This window comes from Antennarius striatus, chromosome 16, assembly GCF_040054535.1.
Source record: "Antennarius striatus isolate MH-2024 chromosome 16, ASM4005453v1, whole genome shotgun sequence".
NCBI lineage: Eukaryota > Metazoa > Chordata > Actinopteri > Lophiiformes > Antennariidae > Antennarius > Antennarius striatus.
In genome coordinates, this window is record NC_090791.1 from 5,400,396 (window position 1) to 5,423,439 (window position 23,044).

At 39.1% G+C, this 23,044-nt stretch overlaps 1 protein-coding gene across 1 annotated transcript in view; it reads left to right on the top strand.

Moving 5' to 3' along the window:
- The first annotated feature begins 5,981 nt into the window (after nt 1–5,981).
- The window catches only part of baiap3 (BAI1 associated protein 3), a 29,759-nt gene continuing 12,696 nt past the window's right edge, over nt 5,982–23,044 (top strand). The window contains exons 1-2 of the mRNA XM_068337200.1: nt 5,982–6,391; nt 16,970–17,112. Of these exons, the coding sequence (XP_068193301.1) occupies nt 16,979–17,112 (134 nt within the window). The 5' untranslated portion in view covers nt 5,982–6,391; nt 16,970–16,978. The remainder of the gene's footprint in view (nt 6,392–16,969; nt 17,113–23,044) is intronic.

Consider the following 23,044-nt stretch of genomic DNA (forward strand, 5'->3'; position numbering starts at 1 on the left):
GAGGGGGGGTACAGGGCATTGATGGCTGACTTCGTGGAGTGGTGCCAACAGAACCAGCTCCAGCTCAACGTCTCCAAGACAAAGGAGATGGTTCTGGATTTCCGGCGGGCACCTCCCTCTCCACAGCCGGTGATCATCAAAGGCAGTGAGGTGGAGGTGGTAGAAAACTATAAGTACCTGGGACTGCAGCTAGACAGCAGACTGGACTGGTCACTCAACTCCAACTGTGTGTACAAGAAGGGGCAGAGCAGGATGTACTTCCTAAGGAGGCTGGCCTCCTTCAACACCTGTCCTAAGCTCCTTTTCATGTTCTATCAGTCCGTAGTCTCCAGTGTGCTGTCATACGCCATTGTGTGTTGGGGTGGGGGGGCCAGGAAAAGAGATATGGACTGTCTGAACAGACTCATCCGCAGAGCGGGCTCAGTGGTCGGGCTGAGCCTGAACTCTGTGGATATGCTTCTGGAGAGCAGGACCATGTCTAAAATTAAGGCTATCATGAACAACACCAGGCACCCCCTACACACCACCTTCTCCCAGCAGAGAAGCACCTTCAGCGGCAGACTGCTGTCCCACAGCGCCTCCACAGAGAGGCTGAGGTCCTCCTTCGTGCCCCGTGCCATCAGGGGGTACAATGACTCTCTCAGGAGGAGCGGAGGGGAGGTGGCGAGGTCAGCACGGGGTTGAATGGATTTAATTTAATTTTAATTTAATTTTATACTGTTTATGTATATATATATATATATATATATATATATATATATATATATATATTTATTTATTTATTTATTTATTTATTTATTTTTTATACTGTTTATATTTTAATACTGTAATATTTTTTAAATTTTATACTGTTTATATTTTAATTTTATACTGTTTATATTTTAGTTACAGTTTAGTATATAAGTCCTGTTAGTGCTGCATGTGTCTGTTAGTGTAGTGTATGTCTTGTGGTATGTCCTGTGATGTCAGTGTTTCTCTTTCTCCTGGTGTTTATCCAGTATTATTTTTTATGTAATGCCTGAGCAGGGGATATATACAATTTCCTCCGGGATTAATAAAGTGTCTATCTATCTATCTATCTATCTATCTATCTATCTATCTATCTATCTATCTATCTATCTATCTATCTATCTATCTATCTATCTATCTATCTATCTATCTATCTATCTATCTATCTATCTATCTATCTATCTATCTATCTATCTATCTATCTATCTATCTATCTATCTATCTATCTATCTATCTACGCTAGTAATACAGTTATATATTTAAGAGACACATTTTATATCGCCAGCAAGTGGATACCAGAATTATGTTGATGTTATATTATGAATATACAGTAAATGTCATACTAGGACATCAGTCATTCATTCATTTTCATGTACCGCCGCTGTATCCGCTGTAGCGGGTCACGGGGAGCTGGAGCCTATCCCCGGTGGCATAGTGCGTGTGGTGGGGGACACTCCGGGCACGAAGCCAGTGCATCGCGGAGCCACATACAAAGACATACAAACACGCACACACACACTCACTCCTACGGGCAATTTGAGACCGGCCAATCAACCTGAAGCGCATGCTTTTGGAGGTGGGAGGAAGCTGGAGAACCCGGAGAGAACCCACGCAGACACGGGGAGAGCAAGCAAACTCCGCACAGAGCGGGACTCGAACCAGGACCCGCCGTGTTGTGAGGCGACAGCGCTAACCACTGCGCCACCATGCCGCCCTTACTAGGACATCAATATAAGTGAAATTTCCACTATTTCAATCTTTATTCCATAAACTGGTAATTCAAATGTACCGTAGCATTTTACCATATCGTTTCGATGTTCTACAAGTCTTTGTAACACACAGCACCGTATTGGTGTTACGGTTGGCAATTGAGGGTCTCTGTGTGGCTCCATGGTGCACTGGGGTCGCGCCTGGAGTTTGCCCCCTTTGCGCTCTTAGTCAGCTGGGATAGGCTCCAGTTCTCCGCGACCCGCGTAAGCAGATGAAGCGGTTAGAGAAAGTGAATGACTGAATGAACAAGTATGAGACTGAGCATTAGGTGGCAGTAGATGTATCTCAGACCAGCTGACTACTGCAGCTTTGGAAGATTTAGAAGCAACCACATGTTGCTCATCCCTGAACGAAATGAGGCAAATCCATGCTGGATGCATTTCTGAACCTTTTCAACAGTTCTCTGAATCCTGTTTACATACTCGTATTCCTAAAAATGCATTCCTATCTCCGTGGATTTGGGCTGAGGGCACTGAGCCAGGGAGAAAAGAAGAAATAAAGGAAATATAAACAGTATTTCAGTGTGAGATACTCAAAAGCCATAACATGGGAATTAACTCTTCCACTTGAATTGTAGAAATACAACAGTCTTTTTCTAATCCCAGAGTGGGTACAATAAACACAAAGGTATTAGAATAGACTGAATGTAATAAAAGCATGGATTAGAGTCTCTGCAACATAGTGAGAGGGTGAAGGGAAAGGTGAGCTTTAGATGGAAAACTGTTCAATGTGTGTGTCAGGGTAAAGTGTGGAATCTGAAAATGATCCTCAGCAGAAAACAACATGACATGTGAAATCAGTACAAAATTCTGGTAGTGTAGTACTAGCATTAAGGATTTAATACATATAAAACAATCACAAGTGAGTTTTAGTATGTCACCCAATTTATAAAGACAGAAAGTAATCACATAAAAGTTATTCTCAGGTAAGTATAAGCTTCACTGTGCTGCTTTTGTGTTGTTATTACTAAATCCTTCACTAGTTGTTTGCTGTTGACGCTCCAAGTGGTTGGGGCCAGCTGGGGAGATTTTCTAATGATGTGTCCATGGAAACCAAGCAAAAGGTCACATGTGTCTTGTCACACAGCACACGAAAATCCTTCTGTTCAATTTTGCTGAGAATATGAAAAGATGCCAACACCTACTGACAAAAACTAGAACTTGGAAAATACATAGAAGCCATCAAAGCCAGTAGTCATCTCTTCTGTGTTAATTTTGAAAAAACAACCTCAATATCTGTTGAAACATTTCCAGAAGTATGAGAATTACATCAAAATAAGGCTGCATGCACCCGAAAGGTCTGCATCACCTCTGACACATCATTCTGGACCTATCAGAAGGGCGTTCAGTGACCCTGCATGTGTTTTCTGCATTTTATTACCTCCACTACGGGGGTTATCTTGTGACTGTGCTCGTTTGTTGCTTTGTTTATCTGTTTTATATCAGGATTACACAAAAATAATTTTTATGAAACTTGGTGGAAAGGTTGGACATGTGGGAAGAAAGATCTCATTAAATTTGATGGAGTGGATCCAAAGACAATTTGTTAAGGAGCTTTTTCCATCTGTTATACATAAAATAACAGATGGGCTTCTTTTTCATTTGAAAATTTTACAGAATGCGACATTTTTCTGCATGTTTATCATTTACACATAAATTTCTTGATTGGTTTTCAGTAACTTGGTGAAAAATAGCTGTAGACAGACCTACCATGGAGGGGATTCCTCATTTTTGTGTAATTTTGCTGTGTTGGAGACTTTGTAGCAGTCTTGGCTTCTTTGCAACAAGCTGTGAAGTTGGAGCATCACAACTATGCTGCATATGTCTCCCTCTTCTCTGCTCTATCATCAATGTGTAAAGAGTTACAGGTTTGTGCATGCTTGACATCTGAAATCACACTCAAATCAGCAATTTGACACTTTCCTGTATTTCTGTGTGGAGGTGTTGGCATATTATTTTGTGTCTGTATGTGTTTTGGAAGGTAAACGCCACCAAACGAGACACCATATTCACAACTATAATTATCTTCTTGAGTTGTCTGCCAAGTTCTTTGACTTGACATTTCCCAGGATTACATACAGTATAACGGCTTCACTCTTCTCTCAAAATGTCAGCTATTTCTGAAAATGTGTTTACTCCATGCAAAAAATCCAGAATGTTTTTGTTTTGCTTTGTTTTTATGAAGACTGATTGCACCACATATGAAGAAATGAATGTTAGAAATGCTCATTTGCCAATAGTTTACTGGATGCTGTTTTAAAATATTTTCAAAAAAATCCTTTTTTCACACAAAATTCATTTATCCACATGTGTCCCAAGGTGCTTCGTCTGCTTTTGCGGGTCAAAGGGTTTGCTGGAGCATATTCCAGGAGACTTACCGGAAATGGCCGGGTAGGTGCTCCAGACGCAGTGCCACCACATCGCAGAGCCAATTTGGAACTGACTAATTCACCCAAAGTGCATGTTACCAATTTTTCAAAACTGATCTTCACAAATGAAGATTCCACGTCTTAATAGACTCTATTTCAAAAAAGAAAAACACACAAAACAAAATAAAGTAAATGACAAACAACCTTAAAACTGCCATTATATGACCACAACATGATCAAGTTAACTTTGAAATGAATGAAAACAAACGTAGAAACAGTGGCACATCTCAACTGTCACTATTACTGTCTGAAATGCAGTATGTCTGCTAAGCATAAGGGATTTCATTTTGACTCAGAAGCAGCACCTAAATGGATTAAATACTATCTCGGATGTTTGATGTTTGCATTACAACTATACATTACATATAAAGCAGACATATGTCCTTTCTATAATACCTGGACATATGAGCCAATTTCTCACTGAGCAGCTGATCTTTCCATGACATCAGAAACGACTCTTATGTAAATCATTGTAGGGAAACAGTGATTACAAAATATGTTGACAATCTGTGGCTTTGTTGGAGCTGTTGATGGGTTCTATTCTCATACCCTACTGTATGATATAGGGCCTATGCTATAATTACCATGTGTGAAAAGATTAACATGCTTTCAAAGGGGAAATTCTCCCCTACAAGTATATAATTAATTTGTCTATCAGATGTGTCTATTTTAAGCATTTGTGCAAATGCCCTTTCATTCCTGTGTTCGAACAGGGGAAGGAGAAAATGCCTGACAACTTTTATGATGCAAGGGCTTAAAAGTGCTTATGCTCAGCCTTATTTGCATGTGCTGTAAATATTTTGTGGAAGCAGGTGTAAGAAAGAGATTTGAGTCAAATAATTATGTTCATATCCAGTGATTAGATATTACTTGCATATTTAATCTTCTACATTATTAATTAAAATTGATATTGTGTATCTTCAATGGTCAAAGGGATCTTGAGGGGGATTTTGAAAAGTCGAACATTGAGCTGAATAGTAGTTTATCTTTGCTTGCCTTTAGGGAGACTAGAATCTGCTTGTCTTGTATGTTTTGATGAAGATGTATTTTAATCACGTTGCCACATTGAAAAACATGTGAAATGCATTTTGTCTCATTTCTTTTCTATAAAGACACAAAGACCTAACAGCATAGTTTCTCAGTCTCCTGAGTAACTAACTTACATCATTATCATATCATTAAAGGTGTGTTTGGATGCAACTCAATTAAAGCAGTACATGAGCTAATGAGGAAGAACATAGCAAAAGTGTAAGAGTCCCTGTGTGACTGACAGATGAACCTACCCCTCCGTCGGAAAGGATTTTTCTCAGCGCTATCCCTCAGCAACAGTCAAATGGTGCCTTCAGTGGACTCTGGAAACTTCTAAATTACATTCAATCGAGCTCCTGCAAATGGTAAAAAAAGGAATACTCTACAGTAATCATCGTTATCAAACAAAGCAAACATAAGCAGTGAATCAATCATAGTATGATCTTGCATTAAATTTGTCAAAAAACATAACTGTATTCTTTACATAAGATAAGAATAACTTTGAAAATTGTTTTAACATGTAATTTTGTGCTCACTATAATGTTTGGATGATAGCTTTAAGATTGGTTCACAATTTCTTTCACTACTGATTTAAATAGTGAAAGAATGTGCTAGTGCACATGGGTTCAATAATGGGGTATGTCCCCCATAACAAGGGTCTAGAAATGTCTATCGATCAGAATTCTAAACCAACAACAAGTAGACTGAGATTCACACAGACACACGTCTTAAATCAAGCACTCGATCCCACACCGAGAGTCAGAACCATAGTGTTTGTTTCTTTTTTCTTTTCTTTCTTTTCTTTTTTCTTTCTTTTTTTTTTTTTTTTTAAAAAAAGGGGAGAAAACAGTCCGTCGTAAATCTCAATCCCCTTGAAGTACGAAATTTCCGACAGTAGTGAGGGTCTGTGAAGTCTCGCTGCACTTCCTTTGGCCATATTTGGATGAACAGAGCTCGAGCGTGCGCTCAGGAAAGCGTTTCTGGGGACCAAAATAAGGTTTTGTCTGCCGTCCGTAAACAGCGAATATTCAAACGTCGCATCCACCTGAGTTGCGCCACAGACGACGAACAGCGTCCTGTTGCAGATATCAGCGCCCAGAGGACCTCAGACACACGCAGCAGATAAACATCACGCTGGAACTATTAGGACACCAGGTAAACTGGTTTTTAATGACCGATTCAACGGTGTGAATAAAAATTCTTATTGCTTTATAATAATTCAAGAAAAAAAAACAAAACACGCAGCAACTGCCTCACACCGTCAGTGTTTAGGATGTTGCTTGATTGGCACCTGTTGATATGAAATTACCTGTCGTTCAGAAATTATTTGATAGATTTTGTTGACTGGGGTTAAAGTTGTTTTTATTCCCCTTTTAATGTTTCAATACATACCGACAAGTTCCAGTTTATTCAGATGCTGCATTGTTTATTGGTCTGGTATGAAAACTTTATCATAAAAATATTATTTACCGCAAACTTACAAGCCATATAGATTCTATAGATTCTTGAAATCCAAATAGTGAAGTGTTGGTTTTACTCAAGTGACGCTCGACAGGAAAGGGTTGTTTTCGCGATATTTCTTATTTAACCTTGATTTCCTATTTGTATAACCTAACAGTTTATGCATTTGAAAAGCCACAGACACCTCACACCGATCAAGAATGAAAACACACACGCACACACGGACACGCACGCACACACAAGTGCAACACATCAGCACCAAATCAGAAGACAAAGCATGCATTTTTTATTTTTTATTTTATTTTACCAACTGCAAACATCCAGATTGAACTTTGGAAACATCCGTCAGCAGGTATTTGCTGTGTTTGCCCTCGGTCTCCATGTTTCTAGTTACATCTGATATATGGGAGTAAAACTTGAGTTTTTTTAGCGCATGATAGGGATGTGATTTTCAAACCAGGAGCAACGTGCTGAGCTCCATGCTGTGTGTAAATCAATCAAATCAATTGTGTGTTGGAGATGCCTGTGGAGTGACATCTCTGACTCTGACAGCAGCAGCAATTTTTTACCCTCCCAGTGCTTTTTAATTTCAGCAATGAATATCGCGGTAGATAAAGAGATAATAAATAAAAATATTTTGCATTATTCTAATATAACATCATGCAGATTTGCATAAATGTTGTGACTTTTACCTGTTTGTTTTTTTTGCACACTAGTCATTATTCATGATTATTTAATGTTTATCTCTTATCATTTTGTTGATCAGTGTTCAGTGCTCTGGTAGTCTCTGAACGAGACTGCTTCCCAAATGTTTTCCATGTGCTAGAAATTCCCAGAGACATCTTCACGGGGTTAGTGTATGGTAATACTTGACAAATATAGTACTGTATTCCGTTGTTCAGATCGGAAGTACGCTATTAATTATAGTCTGCGTGGGCAGTTGGAAGACTTCAGAGAATCACTTGTATTGTAACCTAGTGTCTTGAAATGTAGACGGATGTTTTTGTGAACTGTGGAGGTGGTAGTATTGCCTCTGTATCAAGACTCAATGGCTGCTATTTTTGACAGCAGTATTACGTCTGGGTTGAAGTGTATTTGGGGTGACAATGAACGCATTATCTGCGGGATAATGAGTGAGGATTTTTACCATTGTTTAAATCTTATATTGGATGTTTGGTCGCCAGTGATTTCTGCTGCTGCGCCGTGAAGCAGACGGCCTTTTCAGAACCTCACAGCTGTTGGTTCCAGGGATTTTCTCCAGCAATCAATTTTCAAGGCAAAGTGCCCATCATGTGCCTTGGCAACATGGACACCTGAAGCTTTTGGGAATACACAGCTAGATGTTAAGTGTTGCTTCAGGCCAGAGTCTGCTAGATAATAGATTATGTGTTATCCACTGGTGCATGCAGTTAGATCACATGATGTCTAGATTCTCATACATCCAGTCCTTTGGAAAGGTTGTCAAAGAACCACCTAGATCCATTTAGTTGTTACATCCCTGAGGGACAGTCACATAATAACATTGATGGATGATGATGAGGCTTGTGGTTCTGTCTAAAAGGTTATGATAGTCATGCTTTTTAACATCAGCAACAGTTAAAGATATAACACAAATGTGTGTTCCCTCAGGCTGATGTGGTTAAATTAAGTGCAGAGGAGCGTGAAGGTCAAAATGCGCTTGTCTTGGTTGATTAAATTACATAAATCATCAATGTTATTTGCTTTCATCTCGATAAATCAAGAAGAATGTGGAGAATTAAATCCTCATTAGTTACACTGTAAGACAAAGAAATGTAGAACTCCCCCCCATACATCCCTGCTCCCTTCCTCTACCACACGTTTGGAACACTCAAGAACATTCTAAAAGAGGAAGCTTTCACGCTCAAACACAATCACTCAACAACAAAGGACTAATGAGTCAGGAAAGGTGCGTGACAGAAAACATTGAGGTATCTGAAACTGGCTGAATAGAGCTGAGCACGCTCTAAGGCTTCTTACTTTATTGATTGGCTCGCATCCCTATGTCTATATTTTGTCTGAAGTAAACATTGAAAACATCATGTGGGAAATGAAGAAGCAGTAGGAACACTCGCAGTTATGCTGGAGCTCAAGAGTCACGTTAACATGTTTTCATTTTGACGCTTTTAAAACTTAACCAGCTGGTGTTGGCAGATTGAGATGTCTGGTAGTAAATAATTTGTTTGGACCTAGATTGTTATACATTTATGTTTATTTCCATCACAGTAATGTTAAGACATTTTTACCTGTTGCTGCTGCTATCTACTGTACTTGGTAGTTTTGGTCTCTCTTTTTTCACAATTCTTTTTTTTGTATATGTGTGTTTGTATATTTATTTATTTATTAGCTGACTGCATCGTAAGATCAAGGATCCCTTTTCTAATCACATCAGAATTTCATTTACCTGTATTTACCAGCTCCTCTTCCTCTGCTGTTACCATAGAGACACTTCATCCCTATCAGCAAGGCGCCTTTGGCTGCCAGGCTCATTGGCTCTCTGAGGAGAGGGACACTGGTGAGCAAGTGTTTCCCTGGCACAACGTCGACACCAGTGTAGCAGGAAAGCCATTTACTTGGCTTTGACAGCACTTCCTTGGCAGTGTGGCAGCACCCACCGCCGGTGGCACGTCGACCCATTCTGTCACTTTGGGTTGACGGCTGAGACAGAGTGAAATCCAGCTGGGAAAGATCCACTCTTGTAATTGAAATGAGTTAACCTGGGAGACAGCTGCTCTGTAATTCCTGTTAGCTATCAACAGTCGACCTGCATGGAGTGAAAATGATGTGATGCCTGCACAGTTTTTGCTTTTTTCTCTGACACTAGTATCAAGTTGGAAAGAATTCTTACTGTTTACCACATCAGACAACTAACTAGATCACAAAGCGGTGAGCACTTCTTCAGCTTACAAAGCAGTAGATTTTTGCCATTAAAGTGTCATTCCATATTTAGCAGATAAACTGGAGGCATAAGAAAGTGGGGTTTTTCAGTACTGGTACATTTCATGAAATCTGCATCTTATAAAGCAGCTGAATGTTAATAAGCCTGATGAAAATCACTAGAATATAATTAAGCTTTTCCACTGCTTTTTGCATAATGAAATAACAGTTGTTCAATCATCTTCTCTTCCGCTTTAATATACTTCTCCTTTGATTTTAATGATTGAATGGATTATCATTAAAGGACAAAAGTACAGAAGTTCTAACTTCACTGTTTTCCACACAAAAAACAAAAGTGATGACAGACTGTCAGTGCAACAAATAACAAATTGAGAGAAAAACAAGAATATCCTGCGCTGAGCATTAAATCAGTTTTTACCAACCTGACTAAATTACATTTGATCTTTAAGTCGATTAGTGTACCAGGCAATTTGTAATCAGCATGTGAAGAGTGGAAAGGCAGTCGGTGCTGATGATATACCTGTGTAGGTATGGAAGTGTCTAGGAGAGGTGGCAGTAGAGTTTCTGACTGGGTTGTTCAACAGGATCTTAGATAGTGAGAAGATGCCTGAGGAATGGAGGAGAAGTGTGCTGGTGCCCATTTTTAACAACAAGGCAGATGTGCAGAGTTGTGGCAACTACAGAGGAATAAAGCTGATGAGCCATACAATGAAGTTATGGGAAAGAGTTGAAGCTAGACTAAGGGCAGAAGTGAGCATCTGTGAGCAGCAGTATGTTTTCATGCCAAAAAAGAGTACTACAGATGCAGTATTTGCTTTGAGGATGTTGATAGAGAAGTACAGAGAAGGCCAGAGGGAGCTGCATTGTGTTTTTGTAGATCTGGAGAAAGCTTATGACAGGGTGCCCAGAGAGGAACTGTGGTATTGTATGAGGAAGTCTGGAGTGGCAGAGAAGTATGTTAGAGCGGTGCAGGACATGTATGAAGACTGTAAGACAGTGGTGAGGTGTGCTGTAGGTGTGACAGAGGTCAAGGCGGAGGTGGGACTGCATCAGGGATCAGCTCTGAGCCCCTTCTTGTTCGCTATGGTGATGGACAGGCTGACAGACGAGGTCAGACAGGAATCTCCATAGACTATGATGTTTGCAGATGACATTGTGATCTGCAGTGAGAGCAGGGAACAGGTGGAGGAGAAGCTAGAGAGGTGGAGGTTTGTCCTGGAAAGGAGAGGAATGAAGGTTAGCCGCAGTAAGACAGAGTACATGTGTGTGAATGAGAGGAACCCAAGTGGAAGAGTGAGGTTACAGGGAGAAGAGATCAAGAAGGTGGTGGATTTTAAGTACTTAGCCTCAACAGTCCACAGCAATTGAGAGTGTGGAAAAGAGGTGAAGAAGTGTGTACAGGCAGGATGGAACGGGTGGAGGAAAGTGTCAGGTGTGATGTGTGATAGAAGAGTTTCAGCTAAAATGAAGGGAAAGGTGTGCAAAACTGTGGTGAGACCAGCGATGTTGTTTGGTCTAGAGACAGTGTCCCTGTGGAAAAGACAGGAGACAGAGCTGGAGGTAGCAGAGATGAAGATGCTGAGGTTCTCTTTGGAAGTGACCAGGAAGGATAGGATCAGGAATGAGTACATCAGAGGGACAGCACATGTTAGAGGTTTTGGAGATAAAGTCAGAGAGGCCAGACTGAGATGGTTTGGACATGTCCAGAGGAGAGATAGTGAATATATTGGTAGAAGGATGCTGAGTTTTGAACTGCCAGGCAGGAGGCCTAGAGGAAGACCAAAGAGGAGGTTTATGGATGTAGTGAAAGAGGACATGAAGGTAGTTGGTGTGAGAGAAGAGGATACAGAAGACAAGGTTAGATGGAGGCAACTGATTCACTGTGGCGACCCCTGAAGGGAAAAGCCGAAAGGAGAAGAAGATGTTGAAATCCCTCCGTTAAACTATTTAAGGGTGGCATCGTTAAATGTGGCGGTAAACCACAAACCAGTGACATTTCACAGGTTATGTCAGACTCAGACAAAAGAAATAACAAGGAAAGAACAAGCAACCGGAGGTGAGATATTGAAAAAATGTTTAATGAAGCTTCATGGAGATAACAAGAAATTTTATTTTGAAGGAAAAAATAAGTCTGATCACCTGTCTAGAGAAGTGTTCATCATGGATAGAAGGTAAAAACTGGTGAAATGGGATAGATGCAAAGATGTGCAAAGATAGATGTGCAATTTCCTCCGGGATTATTAAAGTTATGAAAACAAAAAAAGTTCCTGGACCAAATTTTAATATGTGCTTTCTTGAGCTGTACCCTGTCCACAATCCAAGTTTCCAAAGATCCAGTAGCTGCTGCAACAGAGGTAGAGAGGAGGTCGACAATCTGTCAAAACTGCAGATATGGACGAGCGCATCGGAGCCACCGTGGGAGATGATTCTCAAGACAGTGAACTCCAGGATGCGTCCCAAGACGTGTCTCAAAAATTGTCATAAAAACAGAAGAGAAAATATTAGATCCATTTTATCACCCTATTAAATTTGTAAATACTCGTGTTGTATCTTATGTCCAAAGCTGGGTTGTTTGATTCTGACATGCTTTTCAACTGGAAAACATTTTTCTCTTCTGGTGGTCTATTTTCAGTTGTTCCTTTTATAGGGGCCTCATTGAACATTATATTGATGTCTATGACCTTTTTTACAGCATTTTGTTTATCTCATCAGGTGAGGTCCAAACCTTGATGAAAATGTCTCTCCTGTCTCAGAACAATGTATAAACAATATTTAAATCATACAGTTTAATGGCAGATTTTAAGGAGTGCATTAGTACTTTAATGCCTCTTAAGGTAAGGGATTGTGACTGAATACAAAAGTGCTTATAGCTGGGGAGTATAGAATTGTCCTGAAGAGCCTCTCTGTTTAGTATAAAGGAGAATAAAGCCAGAGAGAAAGGTGCACCAGCTTCATGCCTCTCTAATTTAATTCAATGTCAGGGTTGTCCTGTTGGCTGATGCCTGGTGCGGTAAACAGGGGAGACCAAACAGACAAATAGCTGTTGCCCTGTGGGAAAGTTACATGAGGTTCAATTTCTGTTCATCCATTTAAATCTCCGGATAAGCTGGGCCTGGAAAGAGGCAACGTCTGAATAGAGTTTCAAAATTATCTTCTTTGAAATAAGAAGAATGTGCCCAGGGTATACATGTATAAATAACTGAGACACTGTGCATACTGTTGTGCAGACGTCTGATTTATTCTTAGCCAGAAACAATCTTCTTGACTTCATTATGTATATCCCCGTCTTTGATGGATTTTAAGAATTTGGCATCTTGTTTTAAGGTTTCAGCTGAAAGATTTGGGATTCGCGACAGTTGAGATTCCAGCAGCATGTTGGAAATGACTACATTAAATTAAAATAAAAAACCTGTATAGTGAAACAGTTTTTGCTATTGCATTCTAATTTCTATATTTGATTAACCAAGTGAAAGTGTCAGATATCTTGTACTTAAGCATCTGAACCGGAATTTTGGAAGTGCAGTGTCTCCCTGATGTGTCTCAGGACAGAAGCAACATGGAGAGGGGCTGTTGGTGGGTTGTGTCTGGAGCTGCTGCAGAGGATGCTGCTGATGCTGTAAAGGGATTCAGAGCACGGGGGCTGAGGGGGATTGTAGTCTGCGCTTGTTGTTTTGCACGGTGACTGAGAGGTTTATCCTCTCATTGTCTACCTCAGCTTCCTCAAAGTACGCCATGTTGCCTTTGCCAATAAGCCCATGCATTTCCTGGAGTATGGTGTACTGATATTCCTCCAGCTGCAGGAAGTTTTCTTTGTGGTGGTTAGTAATAAGGACATTCTTATTACACCTTGTCTTCTCCTTTTCTTCTCACTGTTTTTCAATGTTATAATTAGCAGTGTTCTCATCTGCTATCCACCCTGAGAGCTGTACTATACTTGTACTTGTACGAGCTCTCTGATGACTCCTTTCCACAAAGAGCACTCCAATGTCTCACTTGAACCGCTGGTATTTCTAACCTACATCCACTGGTCTTAGTTTTCCAGATATGTTAATGGTGCCAAAATGGATTTGTTAATTTTTCTCCTTGTCTATGTAAAATAACTCCTCTTTTAGCGTATTCAGGGATGTGCCAATGGTAACAGTGTCCTAAAAACATTTTCCAGCCATGTAGCAGAGGCTTGTTTTGATTTGAAAACATACTCAGAGACAATTTTCTCCTCTCTTTCTCATAATTTATGTATTGCATTTTTATACCGAACTGTGGAATATTATTTTTGCTTGAAGTTCAAATTTAACCTAACCTAACATAAAGATCATTGTGGTTAATGGAAAATGAGGGGGTTACTAGGAGAAACCTCACCTCCTGGTGGTCAAAATTGTCTTTCCATTTATTTTATCATGCTGTTTCTCATTCTTGCAGGTAAATATGAGTTGGTAAACACTGCGATTACACCCTTTTGTTTTTTGACCTATTTTAAGTGCATTTTCCATGGAGATTGACAGCAGAGTGCATCAACAACTCAGTCAAAGAATATTCTGGATTCAAAAAGCATACAAGATTAATCCATCGTTCAAGCAGCAGCTACTGACTGAGAAGATAGATTGCTCACTTCAATCAGCCATAACCCGAAATTGCAAGACACATTGTCAACTTTTTGGCTTGATGGATGTCTGAATACTCACCCAAAACCGCTGCTTGCAAACAATCAGCATCGATCCCAACTACCATTTTGAAAAAGAAAAAAAAAACACCTTGGTAAGCATAAACGAAGGTAATTCTAAGTACTGCAGTGCACTGGAAATACCACATTGATGATATCTGACAAAGAGGAAGAATCGACACTTCAGTTAAATAACAAGTGGAGAACGGCTGTCAGCCTGCTGAACTGATAACGTTCTGTCCTTTGGCTTAACCAATGATGCATTGTGAATTTCCAATTTGCAAAGAGCTGGAAAGCCGACTGCATGCTGCTCTCTGCTCTTGGCCTTTGGACCTGAATCATAGCAGTCAATATGATTCATTTCTACGATCAATTTGATATCAGCACCATAATGTACTTACAGTTGTGTATATACAATAAAAGATTTTAAAATGAATCAATGTTGCTTAGAAAATGGGCATCAACACAGGTTCTGTGTGTCCACAAGCATACTGTGAACATTGTCATTATTTTGCCTTTTGCAGAATGGTGAAATCAAAATGAGCTCTTAGCACACTGCTTCATTTCTTTCTTTTTCAGAGTACAGACATTTGCTGTCAACTAGTGAGCAGAAAGTCTAACAATCCGACCCTGTCTGACTCTCTCCTGAAGCCAAATCTCTATCAATCAAACGTGCTCTCTTGTGTCCTTGTCATTCCTGTTTTGTTGGTTTTTTTAGTTTTTTATTGCTGAGTCTCATCCCTCCTTACTGCGTTATATTTCACACAAGGACTGCTGGAATATACTTACTCTCACAGGTGGAGCCAACCCCATTTATAAGATCCTCGTTTCACAATTCAAATGCTGTAAATTGGTCATGTGAAGACAAAAGTGATTGGACGCTCTCAAGGAGTCTTTTTGACTTGACAATCTGCTCCACTTTCTTCCTCAGTTGCTAGGCAGATGTGTGAGCATTGCTGAGTGCCTTGTCGGGGCAGCTACTGACATGTATGCTATTAATGACCTCGCTGTCATATCCATGCCTTTTTTCCCTTGAATTACACAGTAAAATGAAATATTGTTCACCTCTAAACATTCTCACCATTACAGTGGCTGGAAATGTTGTGTTGTACGAGAAAAGCGTGGCTGTTAATATTCTGTTCCTGTGAGGGCTAAGTGACCCACTTTAATATTGAATGGCTGTATTCATATAAACCCAATCTCCTGTTGAGATTTTAAGGATTAAGTGTTCATAAAGGGTTATATTCTGCGTACAAATAATGAACACCCAAGTCTGACTTTTGACGTTATGAAGGGGCATTAAATTCAATAATCCCACAAATTATGAGTTTATTTTCACACAAAAGAGAACCACTGCAGTCTCAACTCAAACCACAGATATGGACTAAACTGCACTGACATTAAGGCAAATGTTCACTTGTTCAGTTTCCTTTACCTTCTTTCTTTACCGCTTTTCTTGTGGAAGATGCAAACAAGTGCAGCTTCACTGAATATCTGTAGAAAAGTTTATTTTATTCCTCAGCTCTTCCTCTGTGGGGACTTGTGGCAGCATGCAGTACTGATATGAGGTCGTATAATTCGGTTATACTGAACAGATTCCATGAAGCCAAAATGAGAGTTCACTTTATGGCACTCGCTCTGTTCAATCGCTTAGCAACGTAGTGCCAATCTCAGGAGGGTCACCAGATAGGCTTATTTATATGGAAAATGACCTGAGAACACCTTCCTGATAAATACTTATATAACAGCCCTTTTCACACTGGGAAGCTGCCATATGCTATAATCTAGGAGATGTTATTCATACCATGTTAAAATTACCGGTAAATAGAATGTGGGTTTTGGTTTTGGTTTTGTTTTTTTCATGTCTTGTAGTTTTCTGTGTTAATATCTGATTTACATTAATAATGTCTGGTTCACATTATTACACGTAAAATGGTGAGCAATTATATTTATGAACAAATCTTAGACTCAAGTGGATAAAAAAATTTTTTTTAGAAAAATAGGGTCACATCATAAGCTGTTCTGAGATAGATTGTTTTTGTATGTTAGCTGCATAAAATATGCCTTTTGCTTTTATTACTAATAATAGGAATGCATTATTAATTGGTTTCTTGCTGAAAGGCCACCATATGTTAGTATACAGAAGTGAAACAGATGGATGTATACCAATGTATGGTGGCGCCATGCTAACAGCAGCTAGGATGGTGCCAACAGTTTAATTAAACTAACTGTGATACTTGTGTAAATGCAAGGACTTGCAGATGCTATGTAAATGTGCTTCTCATTAAAGTGAATTTTTCTTTTCAAGCCCATATTACTCTACACTCTTCCCACAAGCCTTTCATGTGATGACAGTCATTTTCTTAATATTCTCTGTTTTCTTTATAAGCTGGCCTTTGGATGGCTTTATTTGATCCTCATTTATTTGATGACCAGGCTCATTAATTTCAGAAAACACACTGTAGTTTTCACTTAGCTCTATTTTCTTGCCTCTTACTTTAGTGATGCAATCGCTGTTGTGAAATTGCCATTATTTGGCTCCTGTGTCTCTCTAAGGCTTTATGATCCTCATAATTTGTACAAAGTGCAGTCCCAAAAATAAAAGTTTAGTGACTCTTAAGCTTATTAGGCTTAAAGAAGGATGAAAAGTCTTCCACACTTTGACTCCCTTTACTTTTTTTGTCTGTTGCTGTTAGTGAACGATCATGACGACATTGCTGGACTTGAAGAGCAGTGTGCTGAGGCAGGTGCAGAGGAGCCAGTCGCTGAGGAGCCGAAGGGAGCCGCCGCCCACCGCCGGCAGCCCCCTCACACACTGTCCTGACCCCTTACCTCGCAGGTGAATCACATGTGTGCATACAAACACGCTAACACATGGCCTTCAGGGGTTTCACAGTTACATTCCAACAAGCAAGCTGCAAGTCTGATCTAGTTCGGGTTAGGCCTTGTTTATGGATGTTTCAGTGATGTTAAAGTGAGTGCGATATTACATTACTATATTAATATTACTACAATATTACACGCGGAGTCAGGCTCAGGGTGGGATCACAAACACAATTTCTTGCAAATCTGTCTTCACAACATGGGTTTGTTGTCCACATGGTTCAGGGTGCACAACAACAGCACAGCACTGCTATTTGTTCTTTTGTTTGCTTTACTGTAAATAAATGTTGTTATATCCCAAAACAAGAAAGCAAATCTTTGTATCCTTATGTTTATGTCTTGTCTGTAAATTAATTTAACATTTAATTTTCATGTTTAGGTTTTGATGCATGCTTTTGTTTTTTTCATCTTAAATTGTAATAAATTGAATATCTCTAGATTTTTGATTGAACAAAAGAAGCAAGCTGATGATTTTTACCTCGTGCACCGGGAAATAGGTTATTTTTCAATCTTACCTTTTATAAACTAGATTTAAATCAGTGGTATTATATAAGTGGTAAACACTTAAATAAGTGGTATTAAAACTATTTCTACTGTATTTAAAATTTTATGGTAGTACCTGTTACGATTTACTCAAAGCAGGGAACCTCTATGTTGTATGTGAATTTTATTTTCATTTACAAAAAATGCCATCACAAGCTTTATTAAAATAAATATTTCTCAACAATATTGTGTTCATTTGTGTTCAATTATTGTCTGTCATTCATTATTATAGTGTTTTGTGTGAATACACTTGTGCATATACAGTTTATACGTTTGTCTGTATACATTTACATTGATGTCACGTACTACGTGTCTCAGGCTGTCATGACATACGAGTATTGATTATAAACCAGTGAGAAATAAACAATGTTCACATTGAATATGTGCATTTAAATATTATGTAATTAACCCAGCACTGATGCATTTTGCATCTTTAGTTTATTATCAGTTCATCTGGTTAGCTTATTGCTATTCATGAAGTGTATCTGTTGTTTTTGTACATATCTTTCATATCGAACGTAATTGTATTTTATAAGAAGAAGAAATTAAATACAATAAACAACTGAAAATGACTTTGATTGCTGCATGATAGACGATGTGTTATTTCTTAATTTCCTATAAACATTTCAATTTTGTTTATATCAATTCTTTTGGAGCAAAATATTCTTGTAATAAAAATCTGATATCATGACAGCCCCAATATATGTATCGTAATTCAGTGATCTTCTTCTATGTTTTCACCTGTCTCTGTTTGTTTGTGTGTTTGTCTGCTAGCAGGAACAAATGGTATGACCGGAGTTCCCTTTTTTGGGCATGTGTCCAATAAAAGATGTTTAATTTTTGTCAGAACTGAAAGTATTTTTCCACACTTTCTAAAGCAGCAGTCTATAAATTAATAAATAAAGATCTGTTGTGATTTTTCTTCTTTTTGAAAATATAATTTACTTTTTTTGTGTGTATTTTGTTTTCTTCCTTGCCTCCCAGCAACAAATAAAGTGGCAGGGGGTAAAATTAACCCATGTTTTTCATTCTTGTTGTGAAGCCTCATTGTAAGCCAAAACTAATAGTTTAAACCTGAGGTTTCTATAGCAACCTAAACACAGGCTGCTCTCATGATGTGAACTTGTAATGACGACCATGTCTATTTTTAACATGGAAGATAACCTCAGTTGCTGTGTTGAACACAGTTTGGAACGAAAAAGAAATATTACTCACAGAGGGGCAATTGTTCATGCACATATTATTGAATGCATATTTGATTCTGTCTCCATGTGATTTGGGATTAACATTTTTTAGCATCAATTTTTAACACAATGTAAGATATACCTCTTTTAAGTCATTCATTGCAGAGGGAGGTCAGTATCTGACCATGTTGTCATTTTCCCTTCCAGCCCCCTGGTGCTGGAGCTTTCCCACTGAGCCCCAGTCAGGCATGTAACCAGAGTGCTCATCATTAGGATGCATGCTACTGATCTTTGTTATGCATTCAGATAGCCACCACACTGCCAGAACTCTCATTTTAATTGGGAATTTGCAAATGAGACCGGTTGAATTTGGGCTGCTTCATCCACAGTTGTTGACCCAGTGGTACAGTCAGTCAGAGCTGAGCTCTCAGAGCGGAGTAGCATGCTTGAGCTGAATTTTAATGCAGTCCAACAAATTATGTGTTACCTCTATATGAGCTGGTTGTTGAGGCTATGAAAATGTACATGACACACAGGAGTTTAAACTAGCAATTACAGAGCATGAAACCTGATAATTATTTTATTTATATTTTAATTTATTAGTGTTTGCTTATTTCACAGTCACGCTGTTTCCAGTCATTCCAGTCCAATCCAAAAGTGTCTGTGGCTTTCCATTGTCTCTTATGAGAATCTGATACTACTTAGTAAGCAACATCTTAAAATATATTTATTTAGCAGATATTACTCAAACAACAGTAAATAATCCATTTGACATAATTTTTTATGCCATACTTGTGCAGACGCTTCCCTTTTTTTCATACCTTAAGATAATGGTTTCACAGGTTCCAGATGCATTTCCTTTTATTGCAAGTGGATAGTAAGTATGTACTACAGACTTAAACGCTATAAACTAATTGCCTGAAATAACATGAAAGTGGAATGAATGGAAGGTGGGTAGTTTCAATGTTACATTCTGCAGACAGTTATGCGCTGATACTCTGCCTCCAATGCTATTCGCAATAGAAACTGATCAATGGTAAAATAGTTTCCAGGCAATGTAAAAAAACCCCAACAACAACAGCCTTGTAACAACTGTTTATTATCTACGCTTCAAGTGGTCACTGCCATTAGTGTGCATATGCCTACCACTGTGAGGATGCCTATTAATCTAACACTGCACTCAAGTCTATTAGAACACATTGTGATGACACTATGATAACCTAGCTTTACTAGGATCTTCTTCATACTGTGAGCTGGAATCGTATTTTTATCTGAATAAAACTTCTAGCCTTAATATATTTAATGTCTGGACCTTCACGGTTAGCTTTTTTTTAATCTCCATCCCTCTCTTAACATACATGGCTTCTCCCAACAATTCTGTAATCTTGTAGATCTGGTTTACAATCTGGATCCCTTTGTGTATAGTGGAGGAACATTACGAGACATCCATGCTTGAGTATTTTCATATTGGGATTGGCCTGTTGTTTAAGATATAAGCAAAAGATACCTAGTAAAAATAAGTTAAGGAAAAAATATAGTGCTCCAAATTTGTACAATGATACCCAGATCGCAAAATCACTAGCATATCTTGACAGCCTTTAAAGAAAACACACACACACACACACACACACACACACACACACAAACACACACACAATATCCTAAAAAATATCCTAACCTTTAATATAGTACTTGCAGTTAGGGGTGACAGTGACAAATGTGCTGCACATCTAATCCCCAAGGAAAGAATATCCATGTGTGATATTTCACAGTGACCTAGAACTACGAGCACTACTTGAGATTCTGTTACAGTTTTGTCATCGACAATTTGTTGTTGCTTCATCAGATGATTAATTCTAATAAGAGATATAGACTTGTGTTTACTATTTTAGGGCGTCCTTGTCATGGGCATCCTTGGTTCTGCCAACAGCAATTAATATGTTTCAAAAGACAGTCTTGTTTTGTTAGTAGGCATACCAGTGTCAGTTTGTCTTTCATGCTTCAGAGTACAGTGATGTCTGCACTATTAATTACTACGTATCCGCTGCCATATCATATTGTTGTTTTAAGTCTGAAGTGAGGGTCACTGTCACCGTCACACTCCCAATCAATCGTGTTCAAACATGCAGATTGACAAAGCTCAGTGTTCCTGTTTTTATTTATGACTTCATTCTGATTTATTCTAAACATAATTGATTTGAATTCTGGAAATAATTTAGAATGAAATGACAGTTTGTAAAGGAACCTGTTTCCTAGCAACATCAAATCATTTTGTTATTCCAGTGGCGTGTGTGTGCGTGCGTGTGTGTGTGTGTGTGTGTGTGTGTGTGTGTGTGTGTGTGTGTGTGTGTGTGTGTGTGTGTGAGAGAGAGAGAGAGAGACAGAGAGATCTTGAGATAAAGATAGAGAGTTGAAAAATTTCCCCATAATTATTTTGAGATGGATCAAGTTAGAATTAGTTGGATTTGGGGGATATTTTTGCACATGAACATTTACAGACTCTCTTGACAAATCCTTAATCTGTTCCCCCAACAGATTGTGGGATGGATTTCTGAATGCTAGAACACCCTGAGCATTGGAAGGTGAATACAGGGAGAATTTAATGTCATCCAAATATTACACTCAAATTAACCTCAAGCAACATTTAATCAAATCAGAACTGTAAGCTCCAAAAACAACATCCATCCATCCATCCATCTTTCAACAAAGCATTGGAAACTTTGAGACAGATGTAATTCTCATCATCTTTGTTTAAGGTAATCCAAAGCCCCAGCTACATTGATTATATAAATCAAGTAAGGTTATGGACTTGATGGAGATAATTATCAAGGGTTAAGTGTTGTCAGCCGGGTTATCCTGACCTCGTATGATCCTTTCTGAAATCTGACGGTAGTCAAACCCTGAAGAACCAGTGACGAACACTAAAAGAAATATTTTGTCACAAGGAGGTTCAGGTGTGTTTTGCTTTATAGATCTGTTCAAAAGTTGTACCAATATCTGAAGAAGAAAATGTGAAACTTTCCAAATTTTCAGCTATCAAAACTTTCAATCACTACTGATAGGTTAGATGTAAAGAGGAACTCCTGTATATTTTTGACCCAAAATATTTTGAAATTTAAAAAAAAAAAATCTTTTTCTCCTTCTTTTTTTGAAAATCCAGAAACCACTGAACACAGCTGAAATAAATACTCGATTAGTCAACAACAAACAAAGTTGAAGTGTTGTCATCATGGGGCTTGTGCAAAGTTGCTTTTAGCATTTTGGACTATTCCCTTACATTTCAAGGGCCAAGAAATTAATGGATTAAGAAAATAATCACTAGCTGCAATCAGCTGTGGTTTGTGTTTGTTGTCTTGTAATTTTTGCTTGAAAGAAGAAAATAGTTTGTGCTGCAATTCATCTGTCTCTGACAAAAGATCATAATCATTTTAACTGAATCCACCTTTGAGGACTATTGAGTGACGCCATTAAGCCTGACCATCTTTCCCCCAGCATGGCTGCCATTAGTCCTCATCAATACCTCAGGGGTTTGCCATCCGCTTCCCACCACAGCGAGAGTCAGTGGGTGCTGGGATGGGCTGCCACACGCCTGCTCCTTTGTATAAGGTGACAGAGGCTGTAGTGTATAATATGATGGGTCTGGCTGAGAGCAGGAAGGAGACAGAATTCGGGAGGGGTAGGGGGTGAGGAGGCAGACGACACAGCTGATCCCAACAGCACTGCTGGAGGGGAGGATGGGCAGTACCCTGGTGAAAGGGAGGAATGACGACAGTAAAGGGTTGGGATATGGGAGGCGGGGGGGGGGGGGGGGGGATTCCCTAGATGTTCAGCCATCTACTCCCTCCCTCTATGAGCTTGTATCACCATGACAACTGGGGCCTGTGGGAGTCCAGGAATTCACTCACACCTGCAGTAAGCTCCAGCCATCATTTGCATTTTGCACACAGCACTACTCATCATAGTAGATTAACACGTTTCATGCAGAGAGCAGACATGTTGGGTCGCTGAGAGCTTTGGTCCAAATGTGCTTTGGTTATTAGTGCATGAGATAAGACGGAATTTGAGAGCTCATAAGAAGCTGAACCACAGGTGATGGGTCCAGCAGTTCAGCATAAAGAAAGGGGGAAATATATTCTAATTTGCAAAAGAAATGAATGAAAT